The sequence below is a fragment of the Pongo pygmaeus genome, chromosome 14 (genome assembly GCF_028885625.2).
Source record: "Pongo pygmaeus isolate AG05252 chromosome 14, NHGRI_mPonPyg2-v2.0_pri, whole genome shotgun sequence".
Taxonomy (NCBI): Eukaryota; Metazoa; Chordata; class Mammalia; order Primates; family Hominidae; genus Pongo; species Pongo pygmaeus.
In genome coordinates this window covers 24906922-24930118 of record NC_072387.2, presented here as the reverse complement: position 1 = coordinate 24930118, position 23197 = coordinate 24906922, and the positions used below count along the sequence as shown (strand labels likewise).

Genomic DNA, 23197 nt, shown 5'->3' with positions numbered 1-23197 from the left:
AAGTTCCCCTCTAATTCCTAGTTTGTGGAGTGTTTTTATCATGAAAGGATTTTGTTAAGTGCTTTTTCTGTATCAATTGAGTTGGTCACGTAGGATTTTTCATCATTGTGTTAATATGATGTAATGTGTCTTGGGAAGGATGGCGAATTGGGGAAGGATTGGGAGAGATGGGAACATAGGAATGAGGCAGAGGGCTGTGACAGCTGAGGAGAAAGAGCCGGGTGAGCACTGCTTCTTGTATTTTACCCACTTGATGAGATCTGTCCTCCTGGATGAAGGAAAGAGAAGCACATCTTCTGCTGTCCCAGCCTCCAGAACAGAGCCCCAGGGTTGCATCCTTTTCTTCTTGCAGTTGGATGTGATGCTTCAGGGGTTGAAGCACTGATTTACTTTCATGTGGTGAACCGTCCTTGCATTCCTGTGATAAATCCCACTTGGTCATGGTGCGTTTTCCCTTTAATGTGCTCCTGGACTTCATTTCCTGGTATTTTGTTGAGGATTTTTACATCAATATTCATTAGAGATACTGGTCTGTGGTTTTCTTTTCTTATAGTGTCTCTGTCTGGCTTTGGACTTGGGGTAATGCTAACTCATAGAATGAGTTAGGAAATGTTCCCCCCTCTTCTATTTTCTGGAAAAGTTTGAGAAGGATTGGTGTTATTCTTCTTTAAATGTTTGATAGAATTCACTAGTGGTGGCTCTGGGGTTTTCTTTTTGGGGGAGGTTTTTTGATTATGGATTTAATGTCTTGTTATAGGTCTGTTCAAATGTTCTATTTCTTTTTGAGTCAGTTTTGGCAGTTTTTGTGCTTCTGAGCATTTCTCCATTTCATCCAGGTTACATAATTTATTGACCTATAATTTTTTCATAGTATTCTGTTATGATCCTTTTTTATTTCCTTAAGGTCAGCAGTGCCTTTATGTTCATTTTTTTTTGTTTGCCCTGAGTGAAAACAGTCTGCTTCATGCACATCTGTATCTTCCATTCCAGGTAGCTTGCTGCCCTGACCCCCTCCCATAGCAACATTCTGGGGCTTCCTGGGGGAAATGTCCATTTTTAAATTTACTGGTCAGTTTTATTTGGCCACTGTCATGTCACTTTCTTTTTTTTTAGATGGAGTCTCACTCTGTTGCCCAGGCTGGTGTGCAGTGGTACAGTCCTGGCTCACTGCAAGCTCCGCCTCCCAGGTTCAAACAATTCTCCCACCTCAGCCTCCCGAGTAGCTGGGATTACAGGTGTGCACCAGTATGCCCTCGCCAATTTATTTTTTGTGTTTTTGTTAGAGACAGGGTTTCACCATGTTGGCCTGGCTGCTCTAGAACTCCTGACCTCAAGTGATCCACTCACCTTGTCCTATCAAAGTGCTGGGATTGCAGATATGAGCCACTGGGCCTGGCCTCGTGTGACTTTTAACTAAAAAAAAGTAGAAGGTATCAAAATAAAACAAAGCATTTCCATTTTGCTAGGTTTGCTTCTGGAGGAGTTTATTGATGTCTTAAGTTGTGTTCTTTGATACTCTTTGTCTTCATTCCTCAGATGACTTAAGGCCTGTAGCCCTGCCATCTGCATAGGAGGAGCTCTCTCTCGTTCTAAGTCTCCAAGTGGGTTTACAAGGGGTCTGGAGGAACTCCAGGGAGGGAATGAGGAAAGAGTGGTCATGGTGTCTCGAGTCCTGGCATGTCCCAAGGCCAGGCTGCTAGGCCTGTGTCTGGGCCTCTTCTTGGCCCCCGTGAGGATAAGCTGGACAGGTGGCTATGGTGTGGCCCGCAGGAGGGGGCTCCAAGCTGCCTCTTGTGTTTCCTGCCCCCTCAGGCTACCCCTGGTGAAGTGATGGGGACATCCTGGCTCTGAGACTCTCTCTTCCTTCCCTATCCTCTGGGTGACAGGGCATTGGTGACCTTCACCCTGGCAGGCCTGCCGGATGGCCCATTCATTGGGTCCTCATAGTGGGGCATATCTAGATGCCGCATCTGGGTCCAGGCTGCAGATGCCTTTCCAGGATGACATCTCTCCAGCTCTTTTCCTGTGCCGTGCTTTCCCGGTGGAACACTGTCCCTACACAGCTGTGCTCCATCTGGCCTAGGTTCCCAGATGATGAGCAGGGGTTCTCTCTAGAGCTTGGCAGATGGAAAGTGCTTGAGAGGGTGAGTGCCTAGGTATGGTCTGTTTCATCTCGTTTCAGCTGTGTTGGGAGTGGAGAGGAGGAGGCCCCCGACATCGGCATATACCACTGTCCAAACTACGAGAAAACCCATGTGAAGTCCACGTGTAAGTACCGCAGCCCAAGTGGTCGCCACCTCTTGCTGAAGAGAGCAGCATCCACCCTGCCTGGGCTGCATGGAGGGTGAGGTCTCTGCTGGGCCCTGGGTTGCTGGGGGCAAAACTTCCTGAGTAGTGTCTAGGCCTGGGAACCTGGCCAGCCTAGCTTGCTGTCCCTTGTAGCCTCACTAGGCCCACTGTAGCCCCTCCTGGTCAGCACCCACTGGCAGAGGCAGCTGTGCCAAGACCCAAAGGGCCTTCTGAGGCCCGGGGAGAGGCCAGACCAGCCTGAGTTAGGGGGACACGGACTTGGGGACCTGGATACATGGTGATGCGGGGGTTTTCCAGGGTCCCCCAGCCTAGCCCGGCCCAGCCAGCCACTGCCGCACTGGGGGCCCAGTCTGTCTGTGTTTTCTGGGTACGTGCATTGTGGGTGGGCTTTGTCCTTCTCTCCTTTTTCAGCCCTGCCTCATCCCACCCACCACCTCCTCTGCAGAGAAGCTTGGAGGGCTTGTGCCTTTCCCACACAACCTACTGTTTGCATATCCTAAGGGCTGAGGCTCCGTATTCTTCTCAGCCCTCTCGGGTGTGGTGGGTCCTGGGGTGGTGCAGGCTTGCCTCACACTATGCAGGTTCATCCAGGTGAGCTGGAGGTTACGTGAGCCTTGAGCACCAAGCCTCAGCCCTGGTTGTGGAGTGGGGAGCTGTGTGGTGGTCTCCAAGGACTTGGGAGGGGTGTGGCCTATAGACAGGACAGATGACATGGATGTGGGTGTGTGTGTGTGTTAATGTGTCCTCTGGGTTCCACTTCGTTGGAGGGTCTTGGGTGCTCACAGAAGCTGCAGGCTGGACATGGGCTGTGGCTGGGTTAGCTGATTACATCTTTGCTGACCTGAGCCCTGGACAAGATGGGGCAGGGAATGCATCTGGTTCCAGGTCACAGCCAGTCTGAGTCACTCTCTTTCAAAGGGAGCCCCCTCCCAGTGCCCAATTGCAAACTGAAGCACCAGATCCCCAGATCCCTGTGGGATGGGTCCTGTGGAACCCGTGGGGGTGGAGGGAGGATGCAGGCAATGTGTGGAAGGGACCCCAGCACCCCTGTTCTGTGGGCTGAGGCTGGGTCGAGGGAGCCTTGGAGGCTTAGCCTGGCAGCTGGTGATGCTGGGGTCTGGGGCAGGTGGAGACCTGGCTGCTCTTTCTTGACCTCTCCCAAGGCCTGAACACTTCGTGCCCATCCATTGCTGGACAACGGTGGGGGCTTCATGTGTCGAGAACAGATCTTGACCTGATCCCCAGCACAGCCTCAACACGCGGGCAGACACCATGAAATATGCAAGAGGGTGATGAGGAGAAGCTAGCAGCTCTTCCTGAACTTACAGGCTGATGGCTTGCCTGCGGGGAGGTTCAGGGATTCCTAAATTGCCTTCTTACTCCTGGTCCCCAGTAGTTGGCTGCATTTATGCTCAGAAAGCATCTACATGTGGCAAGCTCATTAACCCCTCATCTGGTTACTGCTGGAAAACAGATAAAAGGGTAGGAAGGGTCAGCCCGGCAGGGTGGGACATCCTTGTGCTTTTGCCACCGTATTGAGCCTACCCCAAAAGTTCAGGGCTGCGCTGTCTTTATGACAGGAATGACATAAGCAGGGCTGAGCTTCCAGTGGGGACGTGGGGCTGCCCCCATTGGCCTGGGGTGTGGGTGTCAGGGCACAGCAGGGTTGGAACCAGGACACCTCAGGAGGTGCTTTCCTGGGGGACAGGTCCCGCTCAGGGCCCCTGAGTGAGGTCTTGGGAGGATGCTGGGATCGTGCTGCTCTTGTGTGGTTCATGCAGCAGGTACACATGCGCGTCACTTGGGAAGAGGCTTTCAGACTGGTAGCGAAGAAAGTGTTGGAAATCCCTGGGCCAGGGGCCTCTTCTCGTAGTCAGCATAGGTTTCAAGGGGTCCTTGCTTGGTGGCTCTTGCATGAGCTGGGGCTGGGGTACAGCAATGGTGTGGTGCTGGGGCTGGGCACATTTTGCATCTTGGTGAGCGCTCAGTTTCGAGTTCTCTAATGTCCCTAGACATCCCCAGAAACAGCCCACCTGCCATGGGAGTCCTGTGTGCCTGCCTCACCCAGTCCCTGCCTCTGTGCCTGCGGGGAGTTTAGGCAGAGGCCTGGTGTCCCAGCCTGCCCTCGATTGCAGCTAAAACCCCTGTTCTGTCTCCTATAGCCAACCGCCCAGGGAGAGACATTCTAGACCAGCAGACAGTGCTGAGGTTGCAGGCGGTGGGACCCCCAGCCCCTGCCTGGCTGTACACATGTGCATGTGCACGTATGTGTGTGCTTACGTGTTTGTGCGTGTGTATGTGTGCCTGCATGTGCTTGTGTGTATGTCATACTCTGTTCAGGCTGCCATAAGAAAATACTACAGACTGGAAGGCTTAAGTAATAGAAAATTTATTTCTCAAGTTCTGGAGGCTGGAAGTCCAAGATGAAGGTGCTGGCTGATTCAGTGTGTGGTGAGGGCCTGCTTCTGGTTCATAGACAATGCCCTCTTGGCCTGTCCTCACATGGTGGAAGGAAGGAGGCAGCTCTATGGGGTCTCTTTTATAAGGACACTAATCCCATTCATGAGGACTTCACCATCAAGGACCTCATTACCTCCGAAACGCCCCACCTCCTAAAACCGTCACCTTAGGGGTCATGATTTCAACAGATATATTTTGGTGGGACAGATACTCAGTTCCTAGCTGTGTGCATGTGTATGTATGCATGCACGTGTATCTGCATGCAGGTGTCTACGTGCTGAGTGTGTTACATAAATTCTGTGAGGCAGATTTTCAGTTGTTATTGAGGGCCATAGGCTCCATCAGGGACAAAGGTACACGGTTCTAGCACCTTCCACCAGTGTTCTTGTTGAGATTTGAAGTGAATGTGCACTGTGCCCAGAGCCTGTCTGTGATGCCCCATTTGGTGTTTGCATTGACTCCAGCCACGCCTTGCATGCCAAGGCATCCTGGGGACAAGAGGGCCTCTCCGTGTCCCTGGAGAAGCTCTGAGCCAGCACTGGGAACCTCTGGAGGCCTTGAGCCTGCCTCCACCTGTCCTGCCCCTGCCACCCTGGCCTGTGAGTAGGGATGGGGGCTGCTCAGGATTCCCAGAGTTAGCTGTGCCTGAGGCCTGGTTCTCACGCTTCACCCCCTCTTTTTGAAAGCCACAGTGGTGAGCATTGCAGGGTCCCTCCCTGTGCTGTTCCAACATGTCCCTTGAGCTGATTTTGGCCATGGCCTGTGGCAGGGGCCATAGGCCCACAGGTGTACCTGACTGACACAGATTTGGTACAGGGTGGCCCAGGGTACCTGGCCAGGAACTCGGGAAGGCATCCCCATCTGATGAGGAAGCTGCATAGCAGTTAGAAGCAGCCCTGAGCTGCAGCTCCTGACGTATACAGTCACTCATATTGAACTGACTTTTCTCAACCCATCCCGCTCTGTGGGGTTGGGGTGACTGCTCAGCGGTCATCTCTGTGGGTATGCCGTCACAGGGATGCTATCGTCATGCTCCCCATGTGGCTCTGGGACAGGGTGCCGTGTGCCAGTGCAGCAGGTGGGGCAGCCGGCCTCCTTGCCCCTCTGTGTACTTTTGCTGGCGACCTTGGCACAGCCCCATGTCTCTGGCCTCAGTTGTTTCGTCCGTGAAGTGAGGACCCCGCCCCACGAGAGAGGAGGAACACAGGTGTAGTCGGGGGACCCTGGCTTCAGTGAGCGTCCTCAGACAGGAGTGCGATTGATGATAATGACCATGCAGACAGGTGACGGGGAGGACGCCCCCACCCTGCCGGCCATGCTGGGCCTCTGCGGGCTCTCCTCCGTGGCACCCTGTCTCTGTGGGCTGCCTCCTTTTCCTTGGTCTCGTCAGCCAGCCCTGAGGCCTCTCCCAGCCACAGTGTCACTTCTGCTGCATGACCTCAGGCCTGCCTCGCGCCCCTGCCTGAGTTGCCGCAATCCTGGGCCTTCATTGCAGCCCCTCCTTGGAGCCCTGCCCACACTCGGTGCTCCTCGCAGGTGAGAGGGCAGTTCAGGGAGCTCTGCTTGGTGCAGAAAGCTCAGCTCTGGAAGTTTCCTCCCTGGGTCCTACTTGGCTCCCCCATGGAGTGCACGTAACTGCTTCTGTTTCCACGAGGCCCTCCGAGGCAGGGAAGGCACTTTGTGAACTCTGAAGCCCCTCGCTCCCTGGATATCCACACCTCCCCGGGTAGCAGCAGGTCCAGCAGGAGGGTGATGGTATTCACAGTCACCGAGGCTTAGGATTGTCGGGGGGGTCAGGAGGGTCTGGGCTGTCATTGGGGGTGTCTTTTTTCCAACTCCTTTATCCTCTGGGCCGAACATCTCAACACACGCACCTCTAGGGCCTGCCTTGGCTCCCTGCCCATCTCAGCTCCTAAGAAGCAGGGACTCCCAAGCATCTGTCACTTAGGTGACACCTGCTCCAGTGTCCCCAGCCTTGCACGGAGCCAAGCTATTCAGTGAGTGCTTGCAAACTGCAACAGGAGGGCAGCTTGGAGTTATCTGTGGCCCTGGCATTGCCTGGCTCAGGCTGGCAGCAAGAGGGCAGGAGCATGGGCTGAACTGGGCCTTCCCTGTTGACAGTTATGAAAGCAGATGCATCCACTTCTCCTTCCAAGATGCTCTGAAGCCAAGAAGCCAGTGTGACAAGGATGGGAGACTTCATCTGCCTGCGGACACTCCCCCTGTGCCCATTGTGTGCTGGGCCCAGTACTGGGTGCAGGGGGGCACACAGGGATGAGCCCAGGGTCTGTTAGGAGCACCAAGCCAGCTTGTGAGCATGTTCTGCCCATGAACAAGCACCTGCCACACCAGGTGGCTTTGCCCTGAGAAAAGGCCCAGAGGAGTCTGGTGCAGACAGTGTACATGTGCCAACTTATATCCCACAGCCACCCCACAAGGCCGTGCGAGCTTTTCTCTAGTAAAGATGAGGTGCAGAGATGTCAGGTAATTTGCTCAAGGTGACACAGCTAGAAGAGGATTGGGAAAGACAGATTTGAACTCCTTTTATTGCTCATCTATAGTGTCCCATGCTTCCCTCAGAAGTCCTGGTTTCTGGCCTTGACTCTGTCGGATTTTGCCAAATTTTCATAACGTCCACTTGAATTGCGGGCAGGAAGACTGAACACAATGCGAAGATTCTTTGCAAACAAGAGGTCCCAGCTCCACCCAGCCCTGCTCCTTCACGTTGGTAGCAGATCCTGCTCAGAGACACACATTGTCACTGGGTGGTTGTCAGCTCGCTTTGTCCCCACAACCACCGAAACTCAGGAGGATGGCATGGCCTTCTGAGGCCCCCGTCCTCTGCATCCCCCGACTCCGCCTTCATCTGTGAAGAATGGGCACCATACGGGCCCTGCCTGGCTCTGCTCTTGAATTTAGTCCCTTTACGCTCAAGGGTCAGCCTGTGTCAGATGCAGCGAAGCAGCCCCCAAGGAGGCATCTGCGTGCCCCAGTGGCCTCCCTTATCCTAGCTGCTCTTCTCTGCCTGGTCGAATACGAGGCTGGGAGCTAGGGACATAGCAGTGTGGAGAGGAAATTGCTTCCCTCCCCCAGGTACTTGAAGTCCAGTAGGGGTGTGTGCGTTCCGTGTGTAGGGCTTGCAGCCCAGTAGGGGTGTGTGCATGTGTATGTACCTATGTGTGTGCGTGCATTGTTGCATGGGCACATAGTCCACTAGAGTTGTGTGCACATGTGCTCACATGCACATGTAAAAAGTCCAAGATGTCCGTACCTGGTGCCCTGGGAGAAGGTGTGACCTGGGCAGTGTTAGGAAGTAGGTGGGGTGGACAGGCCCAGCGTCTCCATCTGGCACGTGGGGTTCTGGCTTCAGCACTGCATCTGCTCTTGGCTGCCCCATGGTCCCAGATGTGGCACCACAGCCAGGCCTCCTCCTGTGGCTGTGGAGGTGGGTGGCCAGACCCAGGCTCGCCTCTCCAGCACTGAGGCCCTGTCCACACTTGTTCTGGCGCAGGAGGCCTCGGGCCTGACGTGGTCTCTGACCTGTGTTTCCCTGCAGTGCTGAAGACATAGTGGCCCGTGTGCTGGACAGTCGGCTCACGCTGGGCCACATGGAGGATCACAGCTTCACCAAGCCCATCTTCATCCCTAAGAAAGACGGGCTGGGCCTGGCTGTCCCAGCCCCAACACTCTATGTAAGCAATGTCGAGAAGTACGTGGGTAAGCGCCATCCCCTTCACAGTGCTCTGGGGCTTGAACTGGGAGTGCTGGGGCACCCCCCACTGTGCGTGCTGTTTCCCCGGCCCGACTGTGTCCCATGTGTGCCATGAGCAGGGAAGGCTCAAGGCTCACTGTACTCTGTTCCCAGTGCTTTTTGATCAGACCTGTGTCCCATTGAGATGACATGTGACCTGGCAGGTCCCTTGCCCTCCCAGATACTCTGGCTGCAAAGTGGGGGCTGGTCTGGGAGACCCTTTGATTCTGGCAGCTATGAATTGCATTCCTGTGGGTGCTACATGACACTGCCACGCCCGGGAGTCCCTGGTGTTGGCGGGCACATGTCCCCATCCTGGCTGCCTGGCCGGGCACTTGGCCGGATGCCTGGCCTTCTTCATCTGTACTGTGACCCGCCCCCACGGCACCAGAGTCTCCTCGTCTGGATTCCATCTGGGTTTCTAGCCAGTGCCATTGCCATCAGCAGTGCCCATTTTATGTCCCTTTGCAGCTCCAGATCTACTGGGCTCAGGTGGACACTTGTGGGTGCAGGAAGCACCGGTGGGGATGACATTTGAGAGCCAGTGGCAGGGAGAGGCCAGCACATCTAGCAGTGACCATGATAGGCCAGTGGCCACACGGCCAAGCGTGGAGGCCATGCATGGTTGCAGGGCTTCAAGGTGCTCATGGGGGATGCATGGATGGCCGGCATGGGGAGGGAAAACACTGAACAGGGAAATGCCCAGGACAGGAGCTGGGCGGGCAGGCAGGCACACTGTCTTCTTGGTGCTGGGGCTCTGAGATGACTACCCCCACCACTCTGAGCCTCACTCCCTTCCTCTGGCACCGCTCGTGAGGTGTGTGCTGGAGATGAAATGAGGTCACCTGTACAAGCCTCGGCACATACGGGCACCCATCAGGAGGCTCACAAGTTCAATTTCAGCAGGGGCCTGGGACCACGTCACTTCTCTCGAGCCACATAGCCACCCTGGGGCCACTGAGACTGGGCTCCCAGACTTGTGAGGAGGAAAAGCGAGCACCGTGGGAGCTGTCAGGCATCTCAGGAAGAGGGGCTAGAAAGGTCTCATCCCGGAATCTGGGGTGGAGGTGTTGGGGGTCCATGCAAAGGGGCTGATTCTGTGGGATTCTTACTGAGGAGGAGGGCAGGCTGGGCATGGTTTGAGCTGTGGCAATAGCTCTGTGGCTGACCCTGCCCTGAGCCAGGATCCAGCCCCTGGTCTTGCCTGTGCTCGGCTTTGCCGCAGGTTTGCCTGAGTAGAGAGAGGGCCATGGCCATCTGGTGGGCTTGCTGCACGATGCTGGTCTGGCAGCCTTGTGTACCGCAGCCGTAATGTTCACACTCGCTGGGCCAGTGCTCTTTGTCACCTTCCCAGCCCCAGGCATGGTGCACACAGGATAACAGCTAATACAGGTGAGGGCCTGCCCAGTGTCAGGCATTTTTCTAAGCTCTTCTGATGTGGGAGCTAATTTCCTCCCTCCCACATCTCTGAGACGTGGGGCCAGCTCTGCCACCAAGGCCCTGGGGTCATCTAATTATGCGGACAGGGCCTGGTTTGTCCCCTGGCCCTGTTCCCTCCACAGCTGTTCCTGAAGAAGCAGGGAGATGGTTCATAGTTTGTATTGCTTCTATGTCTGTCTTTCCTCTTAATTTTTTTTTTTTATGGCGAAACTTTGTAAACACACACAAAATTAAAGGAACAGTCAGCCTTCATACACCTAGCACTGGAAATAAAAACCACCAGCTTTCAGCTGATTTTCTGCCTCCCTACGTTTGTTCTCTTGTAGTATTTTAAAAGAAATTCTGGCCAGGCATGGTAGCTCATGCCTTTAATTCCAGCACTTTAGAAGGCTGAGGTGGGTGGATATCTTGAGGCCAGGAGTTCGAGACTGGCCTGTCCAACATGGCAAAACAATACAGAAATTAGCCAAGTGTAGTGGTGGCACTTGTAGTTCCGACTCCTCGGGAGGCTGAGGCAGGAGAATCGCTTGAACCTGGGAAGTGGAGGTTGCAGTGAGCCAAGATCCAAGATCACACCACTGCACTCCAGCCTGGGTGACGGAACAAGAGTCCATCTCAAAAAACAACAAAAATCTTTTTATATACATCATTTCACCCATAAAAATTCCATTACATAGCTCTAGCAGACAATTTAAAAAATATATAATCACAGTTCCATCATCGCACTTGATAACATTAACAGTAATTCCTCGGTGGCATGTAAGACCCAGTTTAATTCTTCTCAGTTGCCTCAAAAGTACCTTTCTACATTTGGCTGTGGAATCCCAATGAGACCTCCACATTGCATTTGGTTTTTATGTCTCTGAAGTATTTTTTCTTCTGACACTGTCATTTCCTTCCATCCCGTTAGTTTGTTGGGGAGAAGGCCACGTTGGTCCTGCAGAAGGTCCCACATCCAGGATTTGGTTGCCAGCATCCCCAGTGGTGTCGTTGAGCAGGTCCCTCTGTCCCGGGACCTGCTCTAAACTCGTGGTTAGAGGCTTGCTTGACTTGCCTTCAGGTTTTTGGCAGGACTCCCTCTGGGTGGGTGTGCCTCCACCCTTGTGGAGGCCGGTCATGCCTGGCCACACACTTGCAGTGATGCAGACAATGGCAGTGGCCCTGGCACCCACCTCATCTGTCCACACTAATCCCATGACCTTGCACTTTGTGGTCAGAGCAGCCATGGAGAACTATTGCAAAGGGCGACTGGCAATTCTGTCCTTCCTTCTCCCTCTATCAGTCATGAGTCTTTATAAAGAAATTTTCTCCACAGCTCATCTGGATATCCTGAACTTTCCTTTGTCAACTACAGAAAAGGATTTTCCCTTTATTTATCAGTTTGCCAATTATCAGAGTAATTAATTGGTGCCCTACAAATGCAGAGGTTTTGATAGCTTAATTTTTAAAATTTAGGTAGGTGTCATGAACTACTTGGAACATACAATAAAATGTATTTGTTGTTCATCTGAAATTCAGGCAGGCCAGGCATCCTGTGTTTTCATTTGCTGATCTGGCCACCTTTGCTGAGGCCTGTCACCTGGCCACCTCACAGCATCACCAGGTCAGAGGAAGAGTGGTCGGGGCACTTGGTTGAGCCAAGAGAAAAGCAGGTGGGTGAAGCTGGACGTTGGCACCCAGAGCCTCAGCATGCAGCCCCTGGCAGCTCCTGCTGTGTGTGAGGGCAGCCAAGGGTGTGTGCCCACTCTACACATCCCGGCCTCAGGGAGGCTGTGCCACCTTCCCAGGGTGCTCAGGCTCCACCCGCCACCGCCCCATGGCTGGAGCGGAGTGTGGATGTGACAGATGTCACCAAGCAGAAGGACTGCAAGATGAAGCTGCAGGAGTTTGTGGACTATTACTACATCACCAACCGCAAGCGAGTCCTCAACATTGCCAACCTTGAGTTCTTCAACACCCAGTGAGCGCCAACACCCTGCGGATGTGGGGGATGGGGTTGGGGCAGGGGAGCTGTGCTGTCCTTGGCAGTCGCCTGAGAAGCACAGGACGAAGGTCTGAGAGTCTGGAATACTGCACACGGCACACACTGATTTTTCCTGTTTCTCTCTCTCTCAAATTTTTTTCCTCTTTTCTTCCTTTTTTTTAAAGACTGCCCACAGCTGTTTCTCTTTTAATGTATGAAGGTGACACATTGTGAACAATTCAAACAAAAATAAGGAGCGAAAAGGCAAAGCCTCCTCTGACCTTGGCCACCCCCATCCCACTCCTCAGAGAGAACCATTGGTAACGGTGTGTGGTTTTTTCCAGAATGCACACACTCATGACGCAGACACATCAATCACACACCCACTTAGGACACACAACATCCCCGCTTACTCATGAACACACTTCACTCATGACACCAACTTGTAGACAAGCTCATGACACACTGACTCATGGGCACTCCAACAAATGACACATTCATGACACATTTGCTTATGGACAGACATGACACGCTCACTCAGATATGTCACACACACAGTCATGACACACTCATACCTACTCAGACACATGGTACACTCACACTCATGGACACACTCGCCAGGACACGACACTGACAACCCACCAACACTCATGGACACACTCATGCCACATTTGTAGACACGACATAGTAGCAGATACATGAACACACTCATGACACACACAGCACTCACCAACACAGGGTACACTGACACTCATGGAAATACCAACACACTTATGACAACACACTGACACACTTGCTCACATGACATGGACATGTGATACACTCATGGACATTCACGGACACACCTGTGGGGACACTCTTGATACATAGGACAGACACAAACAATAGACTCATGATATGCTTATGACACACACATTCTTGATGCAGTGAGACACTGACTCGCTGGCACACTCACACTTCCAACATCCTCATCCCTGGCACAGTTAACCGACACCTGCACACACCCATGTAGACACCTACACTCACACACGAGATCCTGTATGAGCGGCTGTTGTGAATCGAAGGCTGCCTTTGCATTTCCCTATCTTCCCTGGATATGAGTTGGCTGGATTTGACAGTGACCTCAGGGGTCGCGGGTGCCCTGTTGTCAGCTCTGAAGAGCAGTGGCTGTTATCCAGGTGACACCAGAGGCACCTGGGCTGAGTGTGGGAAATGATATCTCTGCTCCAGCCCTGCACGTTATAGCCACGTGCACGTGGCCAATCTGGAAAGACTCGCTTTCCAGTTCCCAGCAAAGGAGTTTCCCTCTCAGGGGTGGATGATTTTGGGGCCTTCTCATTGTCTTCTGGCGGTGGAGGTCAGCATCACACCCAGTCTCCCGCCAGGGCCACAGCCGGTGCCTGGGCTCTTTCCGACCTCTGTGATCCTGTGTGCTCCTCTGTGAAATGGGAGCTGTGACCTGTGGCCCGCAGGTGGTGAGACTGTGGGATGTGCCTCTCAGAGCATGTTTCCCACTCCAGGGGACATCAAAAAGGGAGTCCCAGGTTCCCTCACCACCTTTCTTTCCCACCCCCAGAATGTCCAGCTTCGTGGAGCCACCTGACACCATGAGGAAACTGTTCTGGGTAGAAAACTGGCCAGATGATGCATTCTTGGCCAAGCCCAAAGTGACCAAGTCCTGCCTGATCTGTGTGAAGGACAGCTACACCGACTTCCATGTCGACTGTGGGGGCGCCTCCGCCTGGTACCACGTGCTCAAGGTGAGCCACACCCCTTGGGGCACCTCGGCTTTGCCGTGGCCATGACCCATCTGCAAGATGGTCTGCAGTCCCCGGGAGCCCTGACTGTGGACAAGATGCCACTCCCCAGCGGGCCCCAGACCATCCATCCCTGCGACAGGAGGCCATGGAGACATCACTGGGTGGAGGGGCAGGGGTGCACGTGGAATCAGAGAACTGCACGAGTGTCTCCTTTTTCTAAAGGGATTCAGGCTCGATAACATTTGGGTGAGGCTGCTGAGTGACTGTGCACTTAGAAGAGAAAGGTGGGTGTTGCGAAGACATCCTGGGAGAGGGGCCAGCCATAGCCAGGGCCCTGCACAGGAGCCAGCGGGCGGGATGGGGGCATCTGAGCGGACAGGGAAGGCTAGGAGCCTCATCATCGAGGCTGAGAGAGGGAAGCCAGAAGAAAAATAAGATGTAAATAGTAATAGCTGGGGGCTCCCCTAGCTGCTAACTGAGCTTCTCCAGACCCACTGGAACTGGAGCTGAGGGCGGGTGTGCTTGCTGATCCCACCTCTGGGAGGCCTTGAGGAAGTCACTAGGGCATCCTTGGAACCTGCCTTGGGTCCGCTGCAGGAGGACGGGGTCTCGCTGCTCCCAGTGCAGAACCCCTCCTGGGGCCTGGCATAAGACCGCCTGGGACACAGTGGCATCATTTGACCCAGCCTGGGATCCAAGTGGCTCTCAAGAGTGGAGCTACCTGGAATGCTTCTGACAGTCAGTTACAGCTTTATTTGCAACCTGGGCACCCACACCATTTGTAGTGCCTCAAAACTATGTAATGTGGGATTATGGGCTTTAGCTGTTGACTATGCTGGGGGCCCAGATACCCAGAACCTTCCTAACACGCACACTTCTGAATTGCAAAGCACTTGTGCTCTCCGTGTTGCAGGCAGGAGTCGTGGACCTGGGCAGGGTACTTTTCACATTAGGGCCTGTCACTTGCACTCCCACCCCATGTCCTGGCATGGGTGGCTCTGCCAACAGGCTCTCTTGGCAGGGGGAGAAGACTTTTCTATCTCATCAGGCTGGCCTCGGTCGACATCTCCTGTATGAGTGCTGATGGTCTGCCTCTAACCACAGCGAGATGTTCTTTGCCGACCAGGTCCACAAATGCTACAAGTGCATCGTCAAGCAGGGCCAGATCCTCTTCATCCTCTCAGGGGACTGCAGGCAGCTTTGGGGACCGTGTCCTAGGGCTTGCGGGCCCTCGTCAAGGTTACTCCCCTGTCCCTCGGGCTGTGTCCCCACCACGGGGTCTGCCAGCATCCCTGGCATGCCTGCTCCCTTGTCCGGAGCTTAACACCACCCCAGCCCAGTCCCTGCAGAGGGGCCCCCAATGGGGCTTGTGCTATCTGGTCAGCATGGGCACTCCTCACCACCGAGGCCACCTTGGAGCTGCACAGCCAGTCAGCCCCTTTCACAGCCTGGCTGGGCTCACTGTGACTTAGCCCACGGCTGGAGACCCAGCTCAGAGAGCCTTGTGTGGGGACAGCAGCCACGGCATCAGAACCAGTGAGGGAGGAGGGCGCTAGCTGCTAATTAAGGCAATATTAGGGGACATTTTGAGTCTGTGCTGAAGGAGAAAGCCCGTCGTGAGCCGCTGTGTGCCCCTAGATGATGTTAGAACAAATCGCAGACATCCCTCTGTTTCATTAAATATTCCACTATTTCTGAAGGGCTTCTTTTCCTTCTAAAGTAACACAGCTACAATACTGTTCTCACACCTCAAAAAATGAACAATTAATAGCAATTTCCTAGTATCCTCAAACAGGCTATTGGTGTTCAGATTTTCACATTGTTTTATAGAGTTTTTTTTCTTCATTTTAAATAAGTATCAAACTGAGGCCCTCACATTTTAATGATTTATTTATAAGCCTCAGAATCTTCTGTAATCTCTGGGTCTCTCCTTCCTCTGTCGGCTTCCTCACAGTCAACAGCTGTTTAGGAAAGAGCTGTGGAATTCCCAGGGTCTGGGCCAGGCTCTGTCTCTGAGGATAACCCGGGGTCCAGTCCCAGCTCTGGGGGTGATGCAGCTGCCCCGGCCTTGTCTCCTGCCCCTGAGTGTGGTTGGGAGGCCGGGTAGCTGGACACAGGCTGGGGCTTCCTCTCTCTGAGTACTGCCCTCATGTGGCCTGAGCGAGTCTCCTTAGCTCTGGGCCTCGGTTTCCTTGTCTGTGTGGTGCAGGGCTGGACTGAGTGGTCTGTGCCGCCTCAGACACAGCCTCTCACCTAACCCCATTCCATGGAGCCCGGGGTGGGACCAGGGCCAGAGAGCTTCTCCCAGGGAAGCCCCAGGCTGCTGGTGAAGCTGCAGAGGTGAACAGGGCACCAAGGCACTGGCAGGCAGGAGCTGGAGCCTGGGTTGGGCCGGGGAAGGCCTTTGCTGGTCTCTGCCACTCCCTGATCTGGAGCCATGAGAAGCCCGTTCATGGGAGCTAGGTCGGGTGCCAGCCACTCCTGTTTCTCAGGCTGGAGCTGCGCCACACTCACCCCTGTGGACTGCCTGGCCCTCGCGGGACATTTCCTCCACAGCCTGAGCATGCAGATGCAGAGAAGGTAGTGCCTGCCTTGCTGTCTGCCCTCAGGCTCCGCGGGGCAGTGTCCTCCCTCTAGCTGGGTCGGTGGTGGACACCTTGGGCCGAGCACTGGCTCAGCCTGCCTGTGGGTGACCTGAACGTGACCATCAGTCTCAGTGGGCCTCTTCGTGATGTGGAGGGAAGGAGGAGATGGGCTCTGGGGTCGTGCAGGCCGACCCCTCTAGGGACCTGGCTGCTGGACAGTCATAGTCGCCCTTGGTGGGTTTGAGTTGCTTAAAATCCTGCTCCGTTCTCTTCTCAGGCACCAACAGAGCTCTCGTGGGCCCTGAGCCCTGCAGCCTCCCAGGGCGATTGTCCCCTGGTCCACCTCAGCTATGCAGGGCCCAGTGGGGAAGCCTGAGCTGGTGTGTCTGGGGCCTGGATCCACCCCCATTGTCGCCTGCTTGATGGTCAGTGCACTGAGAATGGCTCTTTGGTGGCTTTCAGAGCATATGAAGTAGAAAGAAGGTTGAAACTGGGCAGCCTGACTCAGTTTCCCAACCTCAAAACCTACTTCTGGTACATGGGGAAGCACCTGCTGGAGGCGTTTAAAGGTACTGGTCACTCCAGGGTGGGCGTCCAGGCCAGGGGCTGTTGGCTATGGGGGAGGCCAGACCTGGCTCAGGGCTGACTGTCTGGGTGTGAGTGCCGCCTTCCTGTGGCCTGAGCAAGTCCTCTTGGGACTCAGCCTCCTGGCCCTCAGTTTCCCCATCTGTGTAATGCAAGGCTGGATTGAACAGGCTGGGCCTCTCCTTCTGATTGGACTGTCTCTTGTTTTAGAATGAACACTGGGCTGCGGGTTGAGAGGGGGGAGTGTGTGCGGCCTCAGTGCAGGTATCAGTCACACCCGCTCCACTCTTCAGTCTCACCTCCATTGGGAATGTGGGGCCCTGGCTTTGTCACCAGCTGAGGAATGGGTGTGAGTGGGCTCTGGGTCCACTTAGGATCCCTCAGGGCCGTGGAAGCTGGACCATGACGCAGGCTTGTGGCTCAGTTCTGGCCCTCTGTGGAGGCACTGTGGCATCCCGGGGCCACCCCTTCTGTCCCAGGTCCTGCCTGGCCCCACCCTCAGAGATGAGAGCAGGTGGCTTCCTGCAGCCACCACCCTGTTCAGGTCCCCAGACTCTGCCCAGCAGTGTGAGGGAGCTTGCAGGAGGGTTTGCATTTATTTGTGATTTTCTTTCTCAGTGCTCCCTTCACCAGAAGTTGTTCTTTTTTGGTTCTGATAGCAGCCAAGAGCTCTTTCATCCAGAACCTTTTGCATTCTGGCCCTAGTTTGAGAAGGAAAAGTGGTCCTTAGTCATGGCTGGCCAGGTTTCAGTAAGATTCTCCCATTGCTCCCTAAATGTGAAGCCCTACAAATAAGGTTTAATCTTTATTATTTAGGGAATGTATTACTTTGGAGACAGACTAAGCTCCTGTAGCAACAAGACACCAAAATATAATGTCTTAATAAAAGCACTTTATTTCTGTCTTCAGTAACAGTGTGCAGCTGAGGGATCCAGGCCGGTGGCAGGCTCTGCTGCATGTCTTCTCCCAGACACCCATATTCAGTGGCCCTTACTCCCATACATGCTCAACATATGGCCTCTATACCTGCTTCCATGGGAACTACAATGATGTGATTTTCCAGGCAACTTCCAGGAGACGAGGAAGTGCCGGCAAGTCTCATCTTTAAAATGCTGACTAAGTAGTAGTGTGGCTATAGAGTTTATTGTCTAAACCCGAGCAACTTTGAGGGGAAAAGGGGAGTGCTAAACATACTTTTATACTTTTTGAAGTATTTATTAATTATTAGCTGATAATTTATTTTTATTGTATTGGTAGATCTAAAAAATTGTTCTAAAGAAAATTATAAAATAGTTTTAAAAATAGCTTATATTTGTATGCTCACTGCCACAGAAAGGAAACTGTTGGCTGTGTTGTGTGCATCCAGAGAGGATTAAGAATAGAGATTGGTTATGTTACTGGACGTCGTTCAGATACAAGCTTCTGTTACAGTGAGAACCCTTCTTGCCGTGCCCATACAGATGTCTCATGTGCTATGAGAGGAAATAAGGGAGAATCTGAAAGTGCAGAAACCATCAAGGCCTACCTTAATGCAACCATTAATAATGTGGTTAAGAGTGAAAAATTCTGGGAAAAATCCTAAACTAGATAGGACGATAGACTGATAGGAAACCTAGTTTTTAGTTGGATAATTATATATCCCGATAAATCTCAAGGAACAATTCCAGAAGAACAAGAAGGTGAGAGCTAAACTTGTATCATGGGAATTCATTGTAAGTATTAAAGACATACGTGAACTATGAAACTTTAACAGTTTTGAGATAGAGAAGAATATAATTATAACATTGTTATAAAGAATATGTTCTTTATAATAAAATGTCTTTAATATTCAGGAAATTTATTTATGTGTATTATGTGAAATAAGTATAACTTTTTTAAAGGTAAAAATTTCAAGCCTCAAGCTCTGTTATTTAAGCCAGGATGATGAGAATGATTCAACACAAACATTGAGTAACTATCCAAATTGAATATGAAGAATTGTGTGGCAGTTATAAGCACAACTAAATCATGAAACTGGATTTAAGAAATATTGGTGTGCAGCAAAGGGTAAACATTCAAATAGTAGAGAAATTTGGGAAACTTCAAATTTTGGGTGGAGGCAAGGACGATAAGGAGGACAGGAAGAATTATCTAGGGAGGCTGGAGGAAAACTAAGAGAATATGGTGTCTGAAGAAAAGAAAAAATTTCTTCACATTAAATAACTTTATTTTCTTGTTTTTTGATGTGAAGAACTTGGTAGAGGAAATAAGAAATTTCAGATGCAGAAAAAGAAGAGGATTGCTGGAATGATAGGCATGAGTAGATAACAGGTGTGATGGTTAATACTGTCACCTTGATTAGATTGAAGGATGCAAAGTATTGTTCCAGGATGTGTCTGTGAGCATGTCACCAAAGGAGGTTAACAGTTGAGTCAGTGAACTGGGAGTTGCAGACCCACCCTCAGTCTGGGTGGGCACCCTCTAATCAGCTGCCAGCACAGCTAGGATAAAAGCAGGCAGAGGAACATGGAAGGGCTAGACTGGCTAAGTCTTCTGGCCTCCATCCTTCTCCCATGCTGGATGTTTCCTGCCCTCAAACGTCAAAACTCCAAGTTCTTTCAGCTTTTGGACTCTTGGACCTACACCAGTGGTTTGCGAGGGCTCTCGGACCTTGGGCCACAGACTGAAGGCTGCACTGTTGGCTTCCCTACTTTTGAGATTTTGAGACTTGGACTGACTTCCTTTCTCCTCAGCTTGCAGATGGCCTGTCGTGGGACTTCACCTTGTGATTGTGTGAGTCAATACTCTTTAATAACTCCTTTTATGTATACATTACCTGTTAGTCCTGTCCCTCTAGAGAATCCTGACTAATAAAACAAGAGGCAGGCCTTAGTCATAGTAAGAGGGGTGGACATTATTTAGAAGCAAAGAAAGTTCACCCATATGGAAAGGAGAGGTAACAGAATGTAGAAGGTGAGCAGATGTAGCAACTGGAGATTTTGAAGTTCTTGTCAAATTACCCCTTTTTTTTTTACAAGTGAAATAGAAAACAAAGTCATCAGCAAAGAGTGAAAATGGGAAGGAGAGAAAATAAACATGAACTGTTACTCTGGGAAAGGATGAGAGTGAATGGAGCAGGGAATATTGTTTTTTTCTGGCAAATATGAAGATGTGAGCTTTGTGATCATGAATTTCAGTTGAGACAAATCAACCTGATTCCCTCTTATTCTATTTTAAATTTTAGTTTTATTTATTAAAAAATCTGAACATAATATCCATAATTATCGTATTATATGTAAGAGTTTCACTGCCCTAGAATTCCTCTGTGCTCCACCTGCTCATCCCTCTGTCCCCCATAACTCCTGGCAACCACTGATTTTTTTTAACTGTCTCCATACTTTTGCCTTTCCCAGAATGTCATGTAGCTGGAGTCACACAGTATGTAGCATTTTCTGATTGGCTTCACTCAGTTAGAAACATGTAATTGAGATTCCTTTATTTCTTTGTATGGCTTGATAGGTCATTACTTTTTAATGCTGAATAATATTTCATTATTTGGATATATTACAGTTTGTCCATTTACCTAATTAAGGATACCTTGGTTACTCCCAAGTTTGGCAATTATTAATTAAGCTGCTATAAACATTCTTGTGCAGGTTTTTGTGCGGACGTGCTGTCACGTTCTTTATGTAAATACTAAGGAGCATGATTGCCAGATTATATGATAAAGAGTTTGCTTGGTTTCGTAAAAAGCTGATGAACTGTCTTCCTAAGCAGTGTAGCATTTGCATTCCTATCAGCGTCACCAGCATTTGGTGCTGTCTGCCTTTCATATGCATCAGGCTCCATCTTCATAACTTTTCTGCATTTAAACTTTTAAAATAAAAGTTCTCATTTCATCCCCTGCTTCATTTCTTAAACATCCTTTAATGAGTACCTTAAAGTCAGAAATCTCCAGAAAATGAAAGTGTTAACTATATATTGAGAGCTAAAGACTGCAGAGCAAAGGAGTGATACTAAATTGGTGATGATTTAAAACCTCAGTTGAAAAATTCTTATAGCTAAAGAAGAGGTATGATATTTTCATATATATTTCCTTCTCTTTCAAATGTGTAAACTTAAGATAGTCTGGAGTATTGTATTCTTGGGAAAATCAGAGCTCTTCAAAAAATTGTTTATAATGTTTAGAAATTTAGACCTAACATTTTCATGGTAATTAGACTAGAGTAGACTTAGCTAAACAGAGCCATTTATTAGCCTGTTGTACATACAGCTTTAGACAGATGTATTAGATAATAAAGTACTGAAGGAAAATAAAATTGTAAAACTACTTTGAGGAGGTATCCAAGAAAATAAGGTAATTGTGGCATTTCTACTACCTACACTCAATTTAGAATAATAATAGAGTAATAAACATCACTGGTAGGTAAACTCACTGCGATAAGAAGCATAAAAGTATAGGTAGCAAATTTCAGTGAATATTAACATTCATTAATGAGCTCACACAATCAAATATTTAAAACCAAAGTACTTCAGTATCTCAGAGTTTTAAAGGATTTTTTTGTGTGTGTTTTGTTTTGCTTTGTTTCTTGCCAGCAGCCTTCTCCTTATTAATATAACAGAGGCCAGTGAAAATTCATATGAATAATTTTGTAAACACATTTTATAGAGCTAAATATTAATGTTCATAATTTATTATTGTAAATTATTCACAAAAATGAAAATCTAAAAAAGGATGATTTGAAAGGAAGGAAATATTAAGGGAAGTAGAATGAGTAGAGTTTACCTAAGTCATAAATTAGATGAAAAATATTTGCAATCAGTAGAGTTCTCAGACATTTCCCAACAGGAACAAAATGGGTATACAGTGTGCATAGTAAGAATGGTTACCACCTGCTTATGTACCTTTTGAAAAGCACAATACGGGGAATGTAGTAGTTCGGTTTAGAGCATATGAATGTCTATCTCTTTCTAAAAGTGCATAGAGGAGTTTGGGAACTGGTTTTCCAAGACAATCAAGCACAAAGCAAAAAGTATGTATGTAGAAGTCACAGTACTGGATTTTAGTTCTTATTTCATCATTTAACTGTACAAGACTCCAGCAGCTAACTGAACGTGTCCAACTTCATCCTCTCATCTGAAAGTATGAATATTCATAAATATTTCATCAAGTTGTAAGAATCAGTGTATTAGCATACATAATGGGACTTGGGCAGGGTTTGAAATATAGAAAATGCTCAATAAATAAGACATACTATCTTATTAAACTCTGACTGTCGGCCATAGATGAGTGGATGTTCTCTTAAGGGTTAGAGAGAGAAATTCTGCATCATTGTGGGCTTTTAAAAATTATTAGCTCACTTAAATTAATGTTATTTAAATTTTATTATTTTAATAAACTGTATACATATATACGCACATATATATACGTGTGTATATATATATATGTATATTATTCAGGGCTCTCCAGAGAAATAGAATCAGTAGGACACACAGAAATACGTAAGGAGAGACGCATGATGGGAATCAGCTCACATTTATTATTCTGGAGGCCCACAAGTCCAACGTTCTGCTGTCTGTGAGCTGGAGAACCCATCCTCTGCTTTTTGTTCTATTGGGGCAGCCCCTAATGAATTGAATGATGCCCACCAGCAATGGTGAGAGTGGACCTCTTTTGCTCCTGATTGTTTACTACAGGTTCAAATGCTAATACGGAAACATCTTCACAGACACTCCCAGAAAGAGTGTTTCCCCAGCTGTCTGGGCATTCCTTAACCCAGTCAAGTTGACACATGAAATTAACCCTCAGGCCAGCACAGAGGCTCACACCTGTAATTCCAACACTTTGGAAGGCTAAAGTAGACGACTTACTTGTGGCCAGGAGCAAAGAATAGCCAGGGCAACATGATGAGACGCTGTCTCTACCAAAAAGAAAAAAACACACACAGCTGGGCATGGTGGTACACACCTGTAGTCCCATCTACTCAGGAGGCTGAAGTGGGAGGATATCTTGAGTTCCGGAGTTTGAGGTGACAGTGAGCTGTGATGACACCACTGCACTCCAGCCTGGGTGACACAGAGAGATTCTCTCTGAATTTAAAAAAGTAAAACATGATATAATTCAACATAATATGTTGAATAATGTATATTCAACATTGTACCATTTAAACTAATATAATGCTTGTTGTGCATGTATCACCTCTCAGGAGCTTTCCATGTAATTCCTTAATTTTAAATTATTTCTGATTATTTTTATTCCCTAGCTGTAAGACCCCTCCTTACAAGATTATGAAAGATTTGCATAGAAATTTGGTTTCATCTCCAACAATTTATAGCACAAATTTGTCTTGTAAATAAAATCCAA

General features: G+C 50.0%; 1 protein-coding gene across 4 annotated transcripts in view; it reads left to right on the top strand.

The window, feature by feature from the left end:
* LOC129011854 (lysine-specific demethylase PHF2-like) overlaps positions 1 to 18690 on the top strand; it is a 77647-nt gene extending 58957 nt beyond the window's left edge. For 2 of the 4 annotated variants that reach the window (XM_054447171.2, XM_054447170.2), the window contains 6 exons: positions 2183 to 2268; positions 8327 to 8462; positions 11480 to 11921; positions 13501 to 13684; positions 13907 to 13968; positions 17764 to 18690. In XM_054447171.2, the coding sequence (XP_054303146.1) occupies positions 11833 to 11921; positions 13501 to 13684; positions 13907 to 13968; positions 17764 to 17962 (534 nt within the window). In that variant the 5' untranslated portion in view covers positions 2183 to 2268; positions 8327 to 8462; positions 11480 to 11832 and the 3' untranslated portion in view covers positions 17963 to 18690. Of the gene's footprint in view, positions 1 to 2182; positions 2269 to 8326; positions 8463 to 11479; positions 11922 to 13500; positions 13685 to 13906; positions 13969 to 16546 lie in introns of all 4 variants that reach the window. The other 2 variants (XM_063650705.1, XM_054447172.2) reach the window with 1 other exon arrangement.
* Positions 18691 to 23197: the final 4507 nt, after the last annotated feature.